Source organism: Varanus komodoensis, unplaced genomic scaffold (genome assembly GCF_004798865.1).
Source record: "Varanus komodoensis strain SLA01 unplaced genomic scaffold, ASM479886v1 scaffold44_3, whole genome shotgun sequence".
NCBI lineage: Eukaryota > Metazoa > Chordata > Lepidosauria > Squamata > Varanidae > Varanus > Varanus komodoensis.
The window spans coordinates 1,363,391-1,378,883 of record NW_025336010.1 but is presented as its reverse complement, the minus strand read 5'-3'; the positions used below and the strand labels follow the sequence as shown (position 1 = coordinate 1,378,883).

At 53.0% G+C, this 15,493-nt stretch overlaps 1 protein-coding gene across 3 annotated transcripts in view; it reads left to right on the top strand.

Moving 5' to 3' along the window:
- Positions 1-15,493, top strand: part of LIMK2 (LIM domain kinase 2) — a 105,166-nt gene that overhangs the window by 50,674 nt on the left and 38,999 nt on the right. For all 3 annotated transcript variants that reach the window (XM_044444410.1, XM_044444409.1, XM_044444411.1), the window contains 4 exons: positions 8,846-8,955; positions 10,474-10,662; positions 12,149-12,254; positions 12,836-13,032. In XM_044444410.1, the coding sequence (XP_044300345.1) occupies positions 8,846-8,955; positions 10,474-10,662; positions 12,149-12,254; positions 12,836-13,032 (602 nt within the window). The remainder of the gene's footprint in view (positions 1-8,845; positions 8,956-10,473; positions 10,663-12,148; positions 12,255-12,835; positions 13,033-15,493) is intronic.

The following is a 15,493-nucleotide window of genomic DNA, read 5'->3' as shown; positions in this document are numbered from 1 at the left end:
AGGCTGTGTGAGCAAGATGGGCTTCCAAGCTGAACCAATGAAACCTGTCCTTCTTCCACTTGGCCAGCCCCCTGCTCTGGCTGGCAGAAGCTCTCCGGTGTCTTTCCCGGTCCTGCCACCTTCTTAAAGAGAAGATGCTGCCAGGGATGAATCATAGAAGAGTTGGGAGGGGCCATCGAGTCCAGCCCCCTGAGATACTGGGCTTGCTGCTATGCCACTGCGTGTGATGGGGCATGGGGAGCATGTGTGCCCAGCACAGTATGGCCTAGAAAAGTTTGTGCTTGGGGGATGTGTCCCTCCCTCCCTCCCTCCCCCCAATTCCATGGGAGCACCACAGTGTGCAGTCCTGTGGGCCACGCCAAACTTGCTTTCACTTCTGATGAACAGGACAGGGGGCAAATGTCTCCCCATATCTTGATAGAAAGCTTGGCAGCCCACTCACTGGGCGGAATAAACTCTGGTTTTCCAGGTCTGACCAGCCTTCTCCAATTTGGTGCCTTTCAGACCATTTCACTTCTATACCACCCAGTAGCTGGAGCTCCAGATAGGCTGGAAGGCAGGCAGTTCCCTGGGTGGAGTTGCAGGGCAGAGCTTCTGGAGGGCACGAGTTGCAGGTGGCTGCTCTGGCCACGGGCTGTCAGTTTTAGGGGACATCGCAGGTCAGCTGACTGTTGGACACTAACCTCTGGCAAAATAAGTGGCATGGGACGAGGGCTCCTTTCAGGGGAGGGTTAGGGGACTTGCCTTGTTGTTCACAGGATATTTGGAGCACGTACCAGGGCAGCTGTCTTCCTTTGTGACTCTCTGGTGTCTTCCCATGGTGTCTTCTCTCTTTTTCCTTTTCCTCAGAATCCCGGTTAAGGAGGTGGAAGGCTGACCAGAGACGCTTTTCTAAAGCAGTTGCCCCCAGTCAGGTGCCCTCCGAGTATGCTGGCCTAGGGCTCCCATAATCTCCAGCCAACATGGCCATGATGGAGTTGCAGGTTGGGGAGGGCACCTGGAGGGCACCAGGCTGGGGAAGGCTGGTCTGAAGGGCCTCATCATCAGCATTAGCTAGGGTGAACATTTGCGAGATTGTCAATGGACTGTAATGTCCTTAGGGAGTCAGAGGTATCCCGTAAGTAATGAATTGCGATTACCTTTCTCTCGTGTGTGTGTGAGAGAGAGAGGGAGAGAGAACAAGTACACACATGTGCACACACACGTATGTATGGCGCATGTGTGCCACCCTTCTCCCTTGGCATCAGGCCTTTCCCCCAAGTCAGCCCACAGCCAGCCTCTCACTTTCCGTGCCATGTCTACTTCCAGAGCCTGTTCAACAGCAAACTGGGGCTGGCATTTGGGCACAAACTTTGTCTGTACATGCCACATCGGGACCCATAATCCGGACCACCAGAGAAGGTCAGAAGCACTCAAGGCATGCATATTGCCAGGGAAGGCAGGCAGGCAGGCAGGCATCAGGGAAAGGGAGCCTTGTGAAGTCCTCCTGCTAGAAAACCCTCATCGAGGCCGAGGAGCTGGCTCCAAAGCACAGGATTTCTCTTTCTCCCCCAAATGCAGGAGGCTGGTGAGCACTCACAGAGGCCCCACCTGCCAGGCTGGGAAGGCAAGCTTCATCTGGGTGGTGCAACATGGCGTCCTGCAACAGCAGGGGGTTGGACTCGATGGCCTTCATGGCCCCTTTCAACTCTACTGTTCTATGATTGTATGATCTGAACTTCCTGGAAGAGGTGGAGCTACTCCAGAAGCTCCATTATTGATTGCTGCCTGGTGGTGGGAAGCATGCTTCAGAGGTTCTCCTCCAGCCGTGAGAGCAACCAACAGCAGAGAAAAGAGATGAGAAGGGGCTCAGGAGCGAGGAGAAGGCCCCATTGCAGCAGCTGAGCAGAAGGGGAGCCTGTGTCAGCTCCCTAATGGATGCTGGGCCTTGTGCCCATGTTGCAGGCCAGGCTTCAGTTCCTCAGGTGTGAAAGAGCAGCTGGTTCACAGGCATCTTGCCTCACAGCATGTAAGCTGCATGCCAGGATGCTGCAAGCGGAGCAGTTCTTCCCACTGCAGTGCAGGTGAACCGGAGAAGCACCAGGAAGCTGCCACCTCAGATCACAACTTTGCCCTTTGGCTGCACCTATCAAGCTCCCCACTGGGCTCTGGCCCCAGCCGGGGCCCAGAGGCAATGGAGGCTGATGAAAGCAGTTTCTGCCTACAGGGCTGGTTGGGTAAAGCTTCCCCTGGCCCTCAGCAACAGAGCCCAGGGGGACCAAACAGGCCTCAGCCTGCAGGTTCTCCAGGAGATTCTTGCCCGTGCCCCCCGTTTTGCCCCCAGACGCCAGGGCTGATGCTCGGACCTGGCCCCCATCCCAGTGCAATCACCTGCCATTCCCAGGCCGCTGTGCTGCCCAGGAGAGCTGAGGAAGAATCATGCTGTGGTTGCTAGAGGGGTCCTTCACCAGGTGAGAAGGGACGCCATTCCAAGGCGCAGTAGGCACTTTTGAGGGGACACAGGTGCTTTCCCTGTAAGAAATGCTGTCCCTTCATAAGGGAGCAGATCCAGGAGGAGGTCTCGCAGGGGGAGTCTCACGTTTGCTCACCCAGCTACAGAAGGAGCCGGTCCTCTATTAGCTCAAGATGCAGCCATGCCCCGCCCATCAGAAGCATCCTCTGCTGGAGAGGAGGGGAGAAAAAGATGCTCTCCAGATGGAGCTAGGAGCAGAGGCCTTTTCCTGAAGGAAGCACAGGAGGCCTAGTTCAGCCCTCCGCAGAAGCATAGTCCTGACAAGCCAAGAAAAAGGAGTGGGCACACACCATTGCCCTCTTCTTCCTCACATTCTCAATCCAGCACAGCACTATTGCCTGGATCCTAGTGGAGAGCAAGTATTAAAGGCCGTGCCAGATGTCTTGAAGAAGAAAAGGAAGTGGACCCTGGCAAAGCCCAAATCCTTTCTCTTTTTTCATCTTTCCATTCCTCCTTCCTCCACCCGCAGAGGGACCGAGCAGAGATGACACCAACCCCCATCCCCGCCATCCCAGTCTTGCCAGGAAAAGAAGCCTTCATCTGCATGACCTCCATGTGAAGGAAACTTCAAATCTTTTTGAGTGCTTGCAGGCAGCACTTTTCCAACTCCTGGCCCTTGGAGACGATTCAAAACAGATACTTGCTGAAGTTTAGGAAGATTCCCAGGGACAGGCTGCTCATAACACACCACCTCAGTGACCACTCAAAGCACCCGACAACCATCTGTCGTCTGCTACAGATCTAGGCCACAGAGAAGGACCTGAAGTTCAACATGGGGAAGGGCATCTTCTCATTCTTCAAAGTAGGGTTTTGGGGCTTGACCCATCCTGGATCTGAAAAGGGTGGATTGCAGCCTCCAGACCTATACATTCAGAAGGAAGACCTTCAGAGCAATACATGAAAACTTCAAGGAGGGAACTTCCTAGCCTCAGTGGGCCTGATGAAAATGCACCTCCACATCCTCATCTCTCTGGCTACCACAGTTTCCTCCATTTCACCTATGGTAGGAGACAATACCAGTTCAGGGCCCTCCCATTTAATCTGGCTATAGCCCCCAGTTCTTCATAAAGGTCCTCTTGGTCCCAGTGGCACTTCTTTGGTCCAGGAGACTCTAGATGCATCCCTGCCTTGACAACATCTTGATCTGCTCTGCTATGCAGGAACACAGCCTCCAAGACCTCAGTGCCACCCTTGAAAACCTTTCAGAACCTGAGCTGTCTGGTAAATGAAACGAAGAGTGCACTCTCCCCAACCCAATCACTTCCCTCAGGCCAGCCTCCTTCAGAGCAGTCCCTTTCCTCAACAGACTGGAGCTGTGCCCTCAAGGCCTCTGATCAGCCCTGACAGCGCCAACAGGCTGCCCATCAGCCTCCAAGGCTATGCTTGCACCACGCCTGCCATTCGTGACTGCACGGGCTCTTTCAGCTGCACCATTCACTCTGTCTACTCCCAGATGCTTGGACAAGGCTTGCTGGGCTTGGAAGCTGGCAAAGAAGGCCAAAATCAGAGCAGACCTGGGCACCGCCATAACCAGGAAGAGGCTGAAGGCATACCATTCCCCCCCCCCCCCGCCCCACAAAGTGCACCTGCAAAGTGCACCAGCATGGCCTACTCCCACAAGGAGAGTGAGGTCCAGGTTGCATTGCCCTATGCCCCAGCCAACCCTCTCTCCATGGCCTCCCCAGCTAGGACTCTTCACCCCTGCACTGAGGGCCACCACTTCCCATTTATTCCTTTGTGACTCAGCTCATCACTGGTACAAACTTACTTCCTGGCCAAGACTCAGCTCATCAATTCCAAGACTCAACTCATCAATGGTGTGGGCTTACCTGCTGGCCAACAGAGTGGTAGCCTTGGCCCATCTGTCTTTGAAGCTCCGGGCAACCCCCAGAACTATGGTGAAGCAGATACAATGCCTCCTCAGATTCTTGGCAGTGACAGTCACAGTCATCCTGCTTGCCAGGCTACTGATGCAGCTGCTCCAGCTGTGGTTCATTTGCACCTATTGATCTCAACGCAGTTTGGTCCAGTGGTGCCTTGTCATCCTGCACTTGGTGAGACTGAGCTAGTATGGTGGACCCATCAGCCCAACCAAGCAGAGGGAGTCAGCTTCATGCCACCGGAACTGGACATTATGCCGACCACGGACAACTCCCAACACGGATGGGGGGCACAGTGTGGATGGCTCAGGACAGGAAGGAGCATATCGACTACCTTGAGTTGCTTGTGGTCAAGAAAGCTGTAGTTACCTTTCAGCCCTGCCTTCAGGACAGGCAGGTTCAGGTCACCACAGGCAACATCACTGTGGTGTTCCACCTGAACAAACCCAGTGCACCATGCTGACATGCCTCACCATCCATATGGGACTGGTGTATCAAGAGAGGCATTACCGTCATTGCTCATTCCTATTCATCTGGCTGGGACAGTCAGTGTCATGGCAGACATATTGAGCAGGTGGTCCAAGGGGATCCATGAATGGGAGCTGGATCCCAAAGCCCTTACAGATCTCTTCCAGGCCTGGGGCACACCTTCAGGTGATCTCTTTACCACTGCGAATGATGCGGTGTGCAACGGCTTCTGTTCCCAGGCCAGGGTTGGCTCAATGGGAGACACGGGATACTGTTCCTTGTCTGCCAGAATGGGATACTTTTCTGCCTATTCCCACCATGCCTACTTATTACCAGGTTGCTGGTAAAGAACGGCAGAGGTAGAACCACTTGTATCCCCCTTCTCCTGTCCAACGGGATGCTTCTCTGACTCCCATCAAAAACAGGTATCATCTCTCAGTGTAAGGGCCAGGACCTGGGCAGCAGCTGGGCCAGGCAGAACACCAGGACCGGGGTACCTACGCACGGTGGGGCTTCAGGACCAGTTGGGGACCTGTGGCAAGCACTAGTTACCAGTCCAAGGTCAAACTGGAGGAGACGTTCAGTTAGAGCAAGATGGGAACAAATCAGAGTCAGGCAGGAACAAACTGGAGCGGGTCCAGAGCAAGGCAGGAGTGACCAGAACAAGCAGAAGCAACAGGAGCAGGGCTGGAGCAAGGCAGGGACGGCTGGAGCAGGGCTCAGAGATGCCAGGGCCCGAGCACAAGGAGTCACCAGGACAACTTGTGTTGCTGTGCCAAAGAGCAACAGTGTCAGAAAGCCTTTTATGCTGGTCTCTGTGCCTTCCAGCTGCTCTGTGAATTGGCTTCTCAGTTGTTCCCTGCAAGGCAGTTGTTCCCTGGAGGGTGGCACCAGTGGTCCCAATCTCTAGCATAAGGGACATGAGGAATTATAGGCCGGTTAGCCTTACATCCCTTGTGAGAAAGACAATGGGAAGGCTCATAATAGGAGATGCTCTGGAGTTCCTAGATAGGGAAGGGAGGTTGGTGGCCACACAACACAGTTTCTGCAAAAACAGGTCCTCCGAGATGAACCTTGTGGTTCTAACCTATGACAACGAACCTATGACAAGGTTTCGAGGTGCCTGGATCAAGGGGATGCAGTGGATGTGGTATGCCTGGATTTCAGCAAGGCCTTTGACAAAGTGCCCCATGATATCCTGGTGGAGAAACTGAGGAGTTTTAGGATAGACCAATGCACTGTCCGGTGCATTAGGGCATGGTTGACTGACTGAAAGCACAGGGTAACCATTAGCGGGGAATCATCAGGATGGCAGACGGTGACGAGCGGGATCCCCCAGGGCTCAGTCCTGGGACATATCCTGTTCAATCTTTTCATCAGTGATCTGGAGGAGGGGGTGAGAAGTCTGCTGGTCAGATTTGCATACGATACTAAAATGGGGGTGGTGGCTACAACTGAGGAGCAGGTACTCTGGATCCAAAGGGATCTGGACAGACTATGGAAGTGGGCAGGGGACAGCAGGATGGCATTCAATGTGGAGAAGTGCAAGGTCTTGCACTCGGGGCATAGGAATGGGTGTCATAAATGCAGGTTAGGGGGCAAGTGGCTGGAGAGCAGCACTTGTGAAAGGGATCTCAGGGTACTGGTTGACTGCAGGCTAAACATGGATGCGTTCCAATGGAGCAAAGCTCAGGGAGCCAAGGTTCAATTTGGATGCCAGGAAGCACTTCCTGACAGTCAGGACCCCCAGGGTGTGGAATGGGCTTCCACGGGAGGTGGTTGAGGCCCCATCGGTGCGGGTGTTCAAGGACAGGCTGGACATGCACGTGGTGGGCATGTCGTGAGCAGCACCGGCTGGAGCCAGGGGTCAAGCTAGATGGCCCGGGAGGCCCCTTCTGACTCGCTCTGTTTCTGTGTTTCTAAGTGCTGCAGTCACTCCGGCCCTGTTCCTGACACTTGGGACTGTGGGGGCGTCTGGCATCCACCTCACGGCATGGAGGATCCCCCACTAGACCCTGCAGCCAGTCACACGGCCGTTGCACACAGCAAAGTGCAGTGCTTTTGCTGCCTTCTCCCAGCAGGAAGACGTTGCCTTGCAGCAGCTGTCCCTCCCTCCAGTCCTCAGCCTCCCTCGCACCCTGTGCACTGGAGCTGTGGCTTTCAACCTCTCCGTGGCTGGGGACTGGCAAAAACCGGAAAACCACTTCAGGAACCACTGAGGCAGAAACAAAAAGTGTCATATACATAATGCAGTATTCTGTGTGTTACTTTCCAAACACAATACCAAAAAAATAAAAATTCTTCAAAACAACCAGAAACCGGGCAGCAAAAAATGACAACAAAAGAACAAAATACTGAAATCGGTGCTGCATGGCTTCCAGCTGGCTCCCACGGAGCTGTGTCTCCCCTTCTTGCCCCCGCCGGCAGCACCGGTACACCCCCCCACAAATGCAGTGCCAGCCAAGGAAGAGATGGTAGAGTACTGCCAGCCCCCGGGCCGTTCTGCGGCAAGTGGGATGCAGCCCCTCCCGCAACACCGCAGGAAAGCTGCCGCGGACCAGCGCCTGAAAACCCCTGCGCTGGAGGACCTGGCCTCTGCTGAGGAATGCATGGCAGTGATCTCATTGCTCCATCTGCTGGTTGACGGCCTTTTGCTTTTTTCCCATCTGCGATGGCGCTGGCTTCTCAAGGGGCTGCAGAATATTGACCTGCAACTCTGTTCGTTCATTCCCAGCTGAAGCCTGTTGGTTGTTTTGTAGGCGATTATGAAGCTACCCTTCGAGCCACTGGCCGCCACGGGCCTGAGGCTCCTGTTCCTTGTGGCCGTCCCGTCAGCTGGACGGGCCTGTTAGCCTTGTGCCCTACCCATCGATCCACCATTCCTCGCCTTCCGTAAGGACAGGGCAGTCCTCTTTCCGGGGCCCTTTCCCTCCCTTAGGGGGCGTCGGCAATTCACCCGAGCCAGGACGCCGTTCTGCTGGGCTCCTTCCCAGTGGAATCCTCCCTCTCCTGCATGCCCTGGACGTTCCCAGGGCACGTGCCTTTGGCGGGTCCCGTGCTGAGCCCTTTCGCCAGTCCCAGCGATGCTACGGAGAGGGATCCCAGGCAGCCCGGCAGCTCCCCACGGCCTGTGCTTGGGTGGCTGAGGCCATTGCGCTGGCCTGCCGGCTCGCAGGACTGCTGCTCCCTGAGCGGCCCAGAGCACCCGTGGCCAGGGCGGTGGCGACCTCGACGTCGCTGCAGGCAGACATCCCTCCACCCCATCCGTCGGCCCGCGGCAGGCTCTACCGACTGGACCTCTTGCCAGGCAAGGCTGCTCCTTCGGCAGAGCAGTTCTCTCCATGGTCCTCCTCTTAGATGGCGCCCGCCCACCTCTGACTTGAGGCGAGCTCACTAGGCACCCATAGGTGTGATGCACGGAGAGCACGAAGAAGGAAGTCGGGTGGCTTACTGGTGCCTGTCGTTCTTCGAATGGACACCTGTGCATTCACACAACCCACCCACCGCCCTGTGTGGGTGCCAGCCAACGTTGGTACCATGTCTTCCCCGCAATCCCAGATCCGTCTGGTACAGGGCGGTCATTCACTTGCCTCCCCTTGGTTCCGAGGCCACAATGTCAGTCTTGAAAGAACTGAGGAAAAGGGAGGGGACCCCCCTAGATATATCAGGGGGCCGATGGGGAGGGTTCCTGCCAGCACGAGCATAGCTTGGAAATCTTCATGAAGAGGCCCTGCACAGGCAGAGCCCCCGAATGTGTGTGAATGCACAGACAACCACTTACTTGCTTACAGTTACAGGTAAGCAACCTGACTTTTTTCAATTTCTTCAACACTCAGTACAAACCCTGGCTCAGTCTTCATTTGGACGGATCACACAGTCTATTTTTAGGGGAAGGATGACAGGTTCAGAATTGGTTGAGCCTTCCTTTAATTTTGGGGTCTGCCAGGCCGCTCAGTTTTCATTAAGGGGTCTCATTTCTCTGCAGGTGGCTGGAGAATACAAGTACCACCCAGAATGCTTTGCGTGTATGAGCTGCAAAGTGATAATTGAAGATGGTGATACGTATGCCTTGGTGCAACACTCTGCTCTCTACTGGTAAGCCACAGCACCGGCGCTCCTTGGCTTGTACTTCTGATGACGGAGAGCGGGGAGGCTTCCCTGCTATGGCTTTGAGGCGGGCAACAGAGAAAAGAGTCTCGCTTTAAGAATGGTGTCATTAGCCAAATATTTTGTGTATTTTCCATAACTGAACTCTTTCATGCTGCATCAGGGAAAGAGAAGAGATTAAAGAGTGTTCTTTTCATGACCGTTCTGTCGAAGTAAAACCACCAAGACAGCCATGTAACGAAGTATCGCTTCCTGTCACACTTGACCACAAACATTCTGCAGTTGCGATCCTTGCAGGGATCATGTTTCTGTTGGGATCACAGCTGTGGGGTGAAGGTTTTAGACCCTGCAGCTGAGGGAGTGAAGGTAAAATTTATATTGCTTTAAGTTTGCCTCCCAGTCTGCAGGTGCTAGTAAGTTTCCAAGAACAAAATAGTGTGTCTTGGCATGTTCTGTAACACAAAAGGTGCTTGGCAGTGCCCGAAGCCTGAATACTGTCCACCTTCTCGGCTGTCCTCTGCCTACCCCGCTTCTGGGACAGCACTGCCTGTGTTGGGCAGGTGCAGGTTGTAAGGAGTGCTCCCTCTCCCGCTGGAATGGCACCAGGCTGCGTGTGGCGCAGGGGCCTTCTGGCACAGCTCCAGGGCTCCCCGGCGCCTCTGCATGGGGGACTGCTGGGGCTCTGTTTGGCAGCTGTTCCTCCTCTGCACTGGATATTTCTTTTTTGGTTTTGTACTTGAGCTGTTTGCAACTCCCCAAACAATGTCTAGATTAAAATATATAATAAACATTGAATTATGGGTAAGATCCGTAGAAGAAGAGGTCTTGTTTACATTTCAGTTACCTTTTCAAACAGTCCAGCTGTCAGAGAACCTTTTTACATTAACTTAATATGGAAAAAATTCAGTGGGTCTCCTTTGCCAAGGAAACCTCTGTGCCTTGTGGAGCATTTGGGAATCAAGAAGAGCTTTCTAGGGAGCGTGCATAGTTCCGATGGGACACTGGGCCACCCCGTTGGCCCGTATGCTTTCCTTGCATGAACTGAGTGCGTGTCCTAGAAGGCCTTTAATGGTTGCTCAGGGAAAGGGAAGGTAGGCAAGGGTGGAAAAGCTCTCTCTTGTGACGTTTGTCCGTCATGACTGCCCTTTGTATCTGATGGTGATGGTCATGGTGATGATCTTCCGGGGCAATGCAGTCCCGTCTGGAACAATGCTGAAGCAAGAGGGGCATCTGCCAAAGAGGTGAGTCTTTTGCCCTTGCTCGTGCTGACACGTGCAGCCTCGGGCATCGCATCTGGCGACCCTGTTTCTGCACAAGAATGCACATGGGCACATAATGTATTTGCTGGATGTCGGCCGTTCTTGCAGCCCAGTAAGGAGTGGGAAGAGATGGCTGGCAAGACTCAGTTGGACCGCTGCAGGTACAGGGTTCCTTTTGAGGACTGGTAGCGCACCACCATAAACTTGGGGATATCACTAAAATAGCTCTCTCTGCTTTCTTGTTTAGTGGAAAATGTCATAATCAGATTGTCCTGACACCGATGGTGGAAAGGCTGTCCACAGAGTCCCTGTGTGAACAGCTGCCCTACACACTGACTCTCCTCTCCATGCCTGCAGCCACAGACGGCAGAAGAGGGTTCACAGTGACGGTCGAGAGCGGCCATTCCGCTTATGCTACTAGTGTCCAAGTGAAAGAGTGAGTGTAAAGCTGTCACTTCTGCACTGTGTAAGCCAACACGTTTATGGTGTACCCCTTGCATCTGGGAACCTGTGAGATCCTGGTTCATGGCTTTGTAGTACACTATCTGGCATATTGTTCCTTCTTACGCATTCAGTCATTTCTTTAAAAAGAAAAAAGCTTGGCGGCTGGCTTTCAGAGGTCAACGCTGCACACTCCAGTGCTTGCTTTCACTGCTGAAGGAAGTGGAATGGTTCACTTAGACCTCCAACTAAGAGAACTGCATGGGCATTCATGCTCCTCTTCCTTTCCATTCCCTGGGTCTCATCCCTTTTATTTCCACCTGATTGTTCACCTTCAGGTTTGCATGGAACTCCAGCAATTGAAGAGTTCAAAATAGGGCAGAGTCCAACTTGTGCAGATGCATTCTGTGCAAATGCTTTCAAATCCATTCAGCTTTGCCTTGAAACTTTCTCACAGTGGAGATCATAGGATCATGGCCATTTTGGCTGTTGAATCCAACCCTCTGCTCAGTGCAGAAGTGCCTTCTAAAGCTTCTCTGGCAGGTGCCTGCCCAGTCCCTGCTTGGATACTTCCAGTGATGGAGGGCCTGCCATCTCCCTAGGTTGTTAGTTCCATTCCCTGACTCCTCCAGCCAGTTGGGCTTGCTTATTTTTCATCACAGCGATGGGCAGGGAGGCACCCTGGATCCCTTGTCTGCAGCGCAAGCCTTTCTTTTGCACTTGGCTTGAGTGTTCCAAGCACAGATGAACATTCCTCCTTGAATGCGTGAGAGCTGGAGTGTGACTAACAGAGCTGTCCTCACAGCCTGCCTTTGTCCATCTGAACCTGCACTTCTTTGCCTGCCTTCCTGGTACTCTTCCTGCTCCAAAGCAAGAGGTGGCTGTTACTGCAGGGGAAATATGCTGCCCTGCCAGCCTTCTCCTCAAGCAGGGACCGCCTGGTTAGGAATACTTTATGAAGCATCACTTTCCAGCCAGGAATTCTAGAGCTTTTCCTGGTGGGAAAAGATGCTTCACTGGTGATTAGAGAGGCTGCAACCTTGCAGTTCTTCAGTACCAAGGGAAACTTATTTGCCTTGGGGAAAGGGCCAGATGAAATTGGTGGTGGTGGTAGCAAAGTGGAGTCACTTTGAGGATGCTTATCGGTCCTTTGCATAGTCATTTGGAACACATGTGAGCCCCAAGTCCTTCCAGAGCAAGCACAGAGATGATGTGTCTGTCTTGGTATGTCAAGATATGATATATTGCATCATATAAAGAATCTTAGTTCAGCCTTTCCCAACTTGGCGCCTTCCCACATTTCAGACCATTTCAGGCCAGATTTCCCAGTATTCCTGCCCATTGGCCATGCTGGCAGGGACTCTACAACTTTTGTAAAGTACCTGGTTGCTGAAGGCTTTATAGCTCTCCCTCTTCTCCTTTGGAGAATCGGCAAAAGAAAAAGCATAGTTCTGATTCCTAGACATTTATTCTTGGTTTAGAGTCAATCGAATGCACATTAGTCCTGATGTTCAAAACGCCATTCACCCTGGAGACAAGATCCTGGAGATCAACGGAACCCCAGTTCGCACACTACCAATGGAAGAGGTAGGGTTTTTCTTGAAGTCTTTCCATCCTGGTGATTTGAGGAGTAGAGCAGAGGAAGAAGGGCAAGTGGCTCAGTGGCAGAGCACCTGTTCTGCAACAGAGGATCTTGGGTCCGGTCCCTGGTTTCCCTAGGCAGAAGGGCCCTGCCTGCCTGACATCCTTGGAGAGCCTCCGGTGGTCAGCATGGACAGGCCAGACTGGACGGATCACAAATGGGGTGAGGCAGTTGCATCTGTCCAGCAGCTGCAGGGGCCTTTGATCTGCTCTCGAGGAAGTCTGTCAGTCTGTCCATAAGGGACCAGCTGAAGACAAAAGAAGACTTTCCATGCTTGTGAATTTTCTTTCCAAAGGCCAATTGCCAGCTTTTGCATTAGGAGTAACACTGGCCCTTCTGTATACAGCATAACAAGGAGGCTGATATAAAGAGTAAAGTACCCATACAGTTATCTCCTTCATTTTTTAAAAAGCCTCATCCATTATGCTTGTCTGATAATGCATGTAATGCCAGTGTTCGTCTTTCTGGGTGGAAATATATAGATTCCCCTTTGGAAACCTTCCACTCACATTGTTTTATTTCTCAGGTGGAGGATCTGATTCGCAGAACAAGCCAAACTCTCCAGCTGCTGATTGAGCATGACCCTGTTTCCCAGCGCCTGGACAGACTGCGCCTGGACTCCCGCCTGCCTGGGCGCATGAAAAAGCCCTCCTCCCCTTGCCCTATTTCTGCCCTGGACCTTAAGGAGAATCTGGAAGGAACACTGCGGCGGCGCTCCCTCAGGTCAGCTGCCGGAGCCCTGCCTGCTTGCCTCTGGCTGCCTTTGCCCCTGGCTATGGACTTGCAGGGCATGGGGAATGCAGGGCATCTGGAGCATGTTTGATGCAGGGGGCTGCAGAGGCAGTGATTTCACAGAGGATGCAGCCCTCTCACGGATGCGCCTTGTACATTTTTGTTCTTTGGCACCAACACCAGCTTCAGTTGCTTTCTGCTAAGAGTTGAATTAGAAACAAAGAAACAGAGCGAGTCAGAAGGGGTCTACTCGGCCATCTAGTCTGACCCCCGGCTCCAGCCAGCTCCACTCACGACATGCCCACCATGTGCACGTCCAGCCTATCCTTGAACACCCCACTGATGGGGCCTCAGCCTCCTCCCGTGGAAGCCCATTCCATACCGTCGGGGTCCTAACTGTCAGGAAGTGCTTCCTGGCATCCAAATGGAACCTTGGTTCCTTGAGCTTTGCTGCATTGGAGTGCGTCCTGCCCTCCTCTGCAGGGGAAAAAGGTCCCTACCCACCTCTGTGTGACACCCCCTCATGTACCCACCGTCTCTGTCGCCAACATATCCCCTCTGAGTCTCCTCTTCTCCAGGCTGAAGAGACCCAGTTCCCTCAGTCTCGCCTCATACGGCATCCCCTGCAAACCGGCCACCAACCTTGTGGCCCTACGCTGCACTGACTCCAACCTGGCTATATTCTTTCTGTAATGAGGGGCCCAAAACTGAGCACAATACTCCAGTTGTGGGCGCACAGAGTTCTGTAGAGTGGTAGTAGTACCTCTCTTGATCTAGAAGCCACACTTCTGGCTATGCAACCAAGGGTGGCGTTCGCCCTCTTGACCACCGCATCACACGGCTGACTCATGTTTAGCCTGCAGTCAACCAGCACCCCGAGGTCCCTTTCACAAGTGCTGCTCTCCAGCCACTTGTCCCCTAACCTGTACTTATGACAGCTATTCCTATACCCCAAGTGCAAGACCTTGCACTTATCCACATTGAACGTCATCCTGTTGTCTCCTGCCCACTTCCATAGTCTGTCCAGATCCTTTTGGATCTGGAGTAGCTGCTCCTCAGTTGTGGCCACTGCTCCAGTTTTAGTGTCGTCTGCGAATTTGATCAGCAGACTGTTCACCCCTTCTTCCATGTCATTAATGAAAAGATTAAACAGGATTGGCCCCAGGACAGAGCCCTGGGGGACCCCACTCGTCACTGGCCGCCATCCCGATGATTCCCCACTAATGATTACCTTATGCTTTTTGTCAGTCAACGATGCCCTAATGCACCGGACAGTGCTTTGGTGTATCCCAAAACTCCTCAGTTTCTCCACCAGGATATCATGGGGCACTTTGTCAAAGGCTTTGCTGAAATCCAGATATACCACATCCACTGCATCCCCTCCATCTAGCCATCTTGAAACCTTGTCATAGAATTCCACAAGGTTTGTCTGGCAGGACCTGTTTTTGCGGAAGCCGTGTTGTGTGACTGCCAGCCTCCCTTCCCTATCTAGCATCACTAGTTCTCTCTCTATTATGAGCTTTTCCATTGTTTTTCCTACAATGGATATAAGGCTAACTGGTCTGTAATTCCCCATGTCCCTTCTACTACCCTTTTTGAAAATTGGGACTACTGATGCCACCCTCCAGGCCTCTGGAACTTCACCCCTTCTCCAAAAGCCCTCAAAAATGGAGGCCAGAGGGCATGGGAGAACCCCTGCCAACTCTCTAATTACTCTCTGGTGTAACCCATCAGTGCCTGGAGTCTTTGTAATGTCCAATGCCTTGAGGAGCCCCTCAACTTCGAGGGGGGTGACTGTAATCTGTGCCCCTAAGTCCCCAGCCTCATCTAATCTCCTATGCGGATCTCCCCCGTCCTGCTTTGGGGAGAACACAGAGGCAAAACAGTCATTTAGCATCTGTGCCTGTTCCCTCGTATCAGTCACTGGACCTTCTTCCTCCTTATTTAGTGGTCCCACTACTTGTCTCCCCTTCCTCTTGCTATGTACATGCTGATAGAAGCCCTTTTTGTTGCTCTTGATATTCTTGGCAAGTCTCAGCTCGTAATCAGCCTTAGCCTTGCGAAGAATTCTTTTGCAACGGGCCTCCTCCTCCCGGTATACACTTTTGTCTATTTGCCCCAGTACCCATTTCTCACAGAGGTTCCTCTTGCGTCTAATCCCTCTAACCACCTCCTTTCGCATCCATGGCAGTGCCTCCAAAACCTCCCTTTTGAGTGCCATCCACCCCTCCTCAACTCCCTTGCCTTCCAGTAACCCATCCCAGGAGACTTTCCCCAGTCTGGCCTTCAGTTGGCCAAAGTTGGCCCTCTTGAAGTCCCAGCTTCTAGTGCTCGACCTGCTGCACATCCCCAGTCCCCTGATTTCAAAGCAAAGGATGGAGTGATCACTTGCATCCAGAGCTCCGCTAATCTGCACTTCATCTATCAGCTCCTCCCTATTGTTCAAGACCAA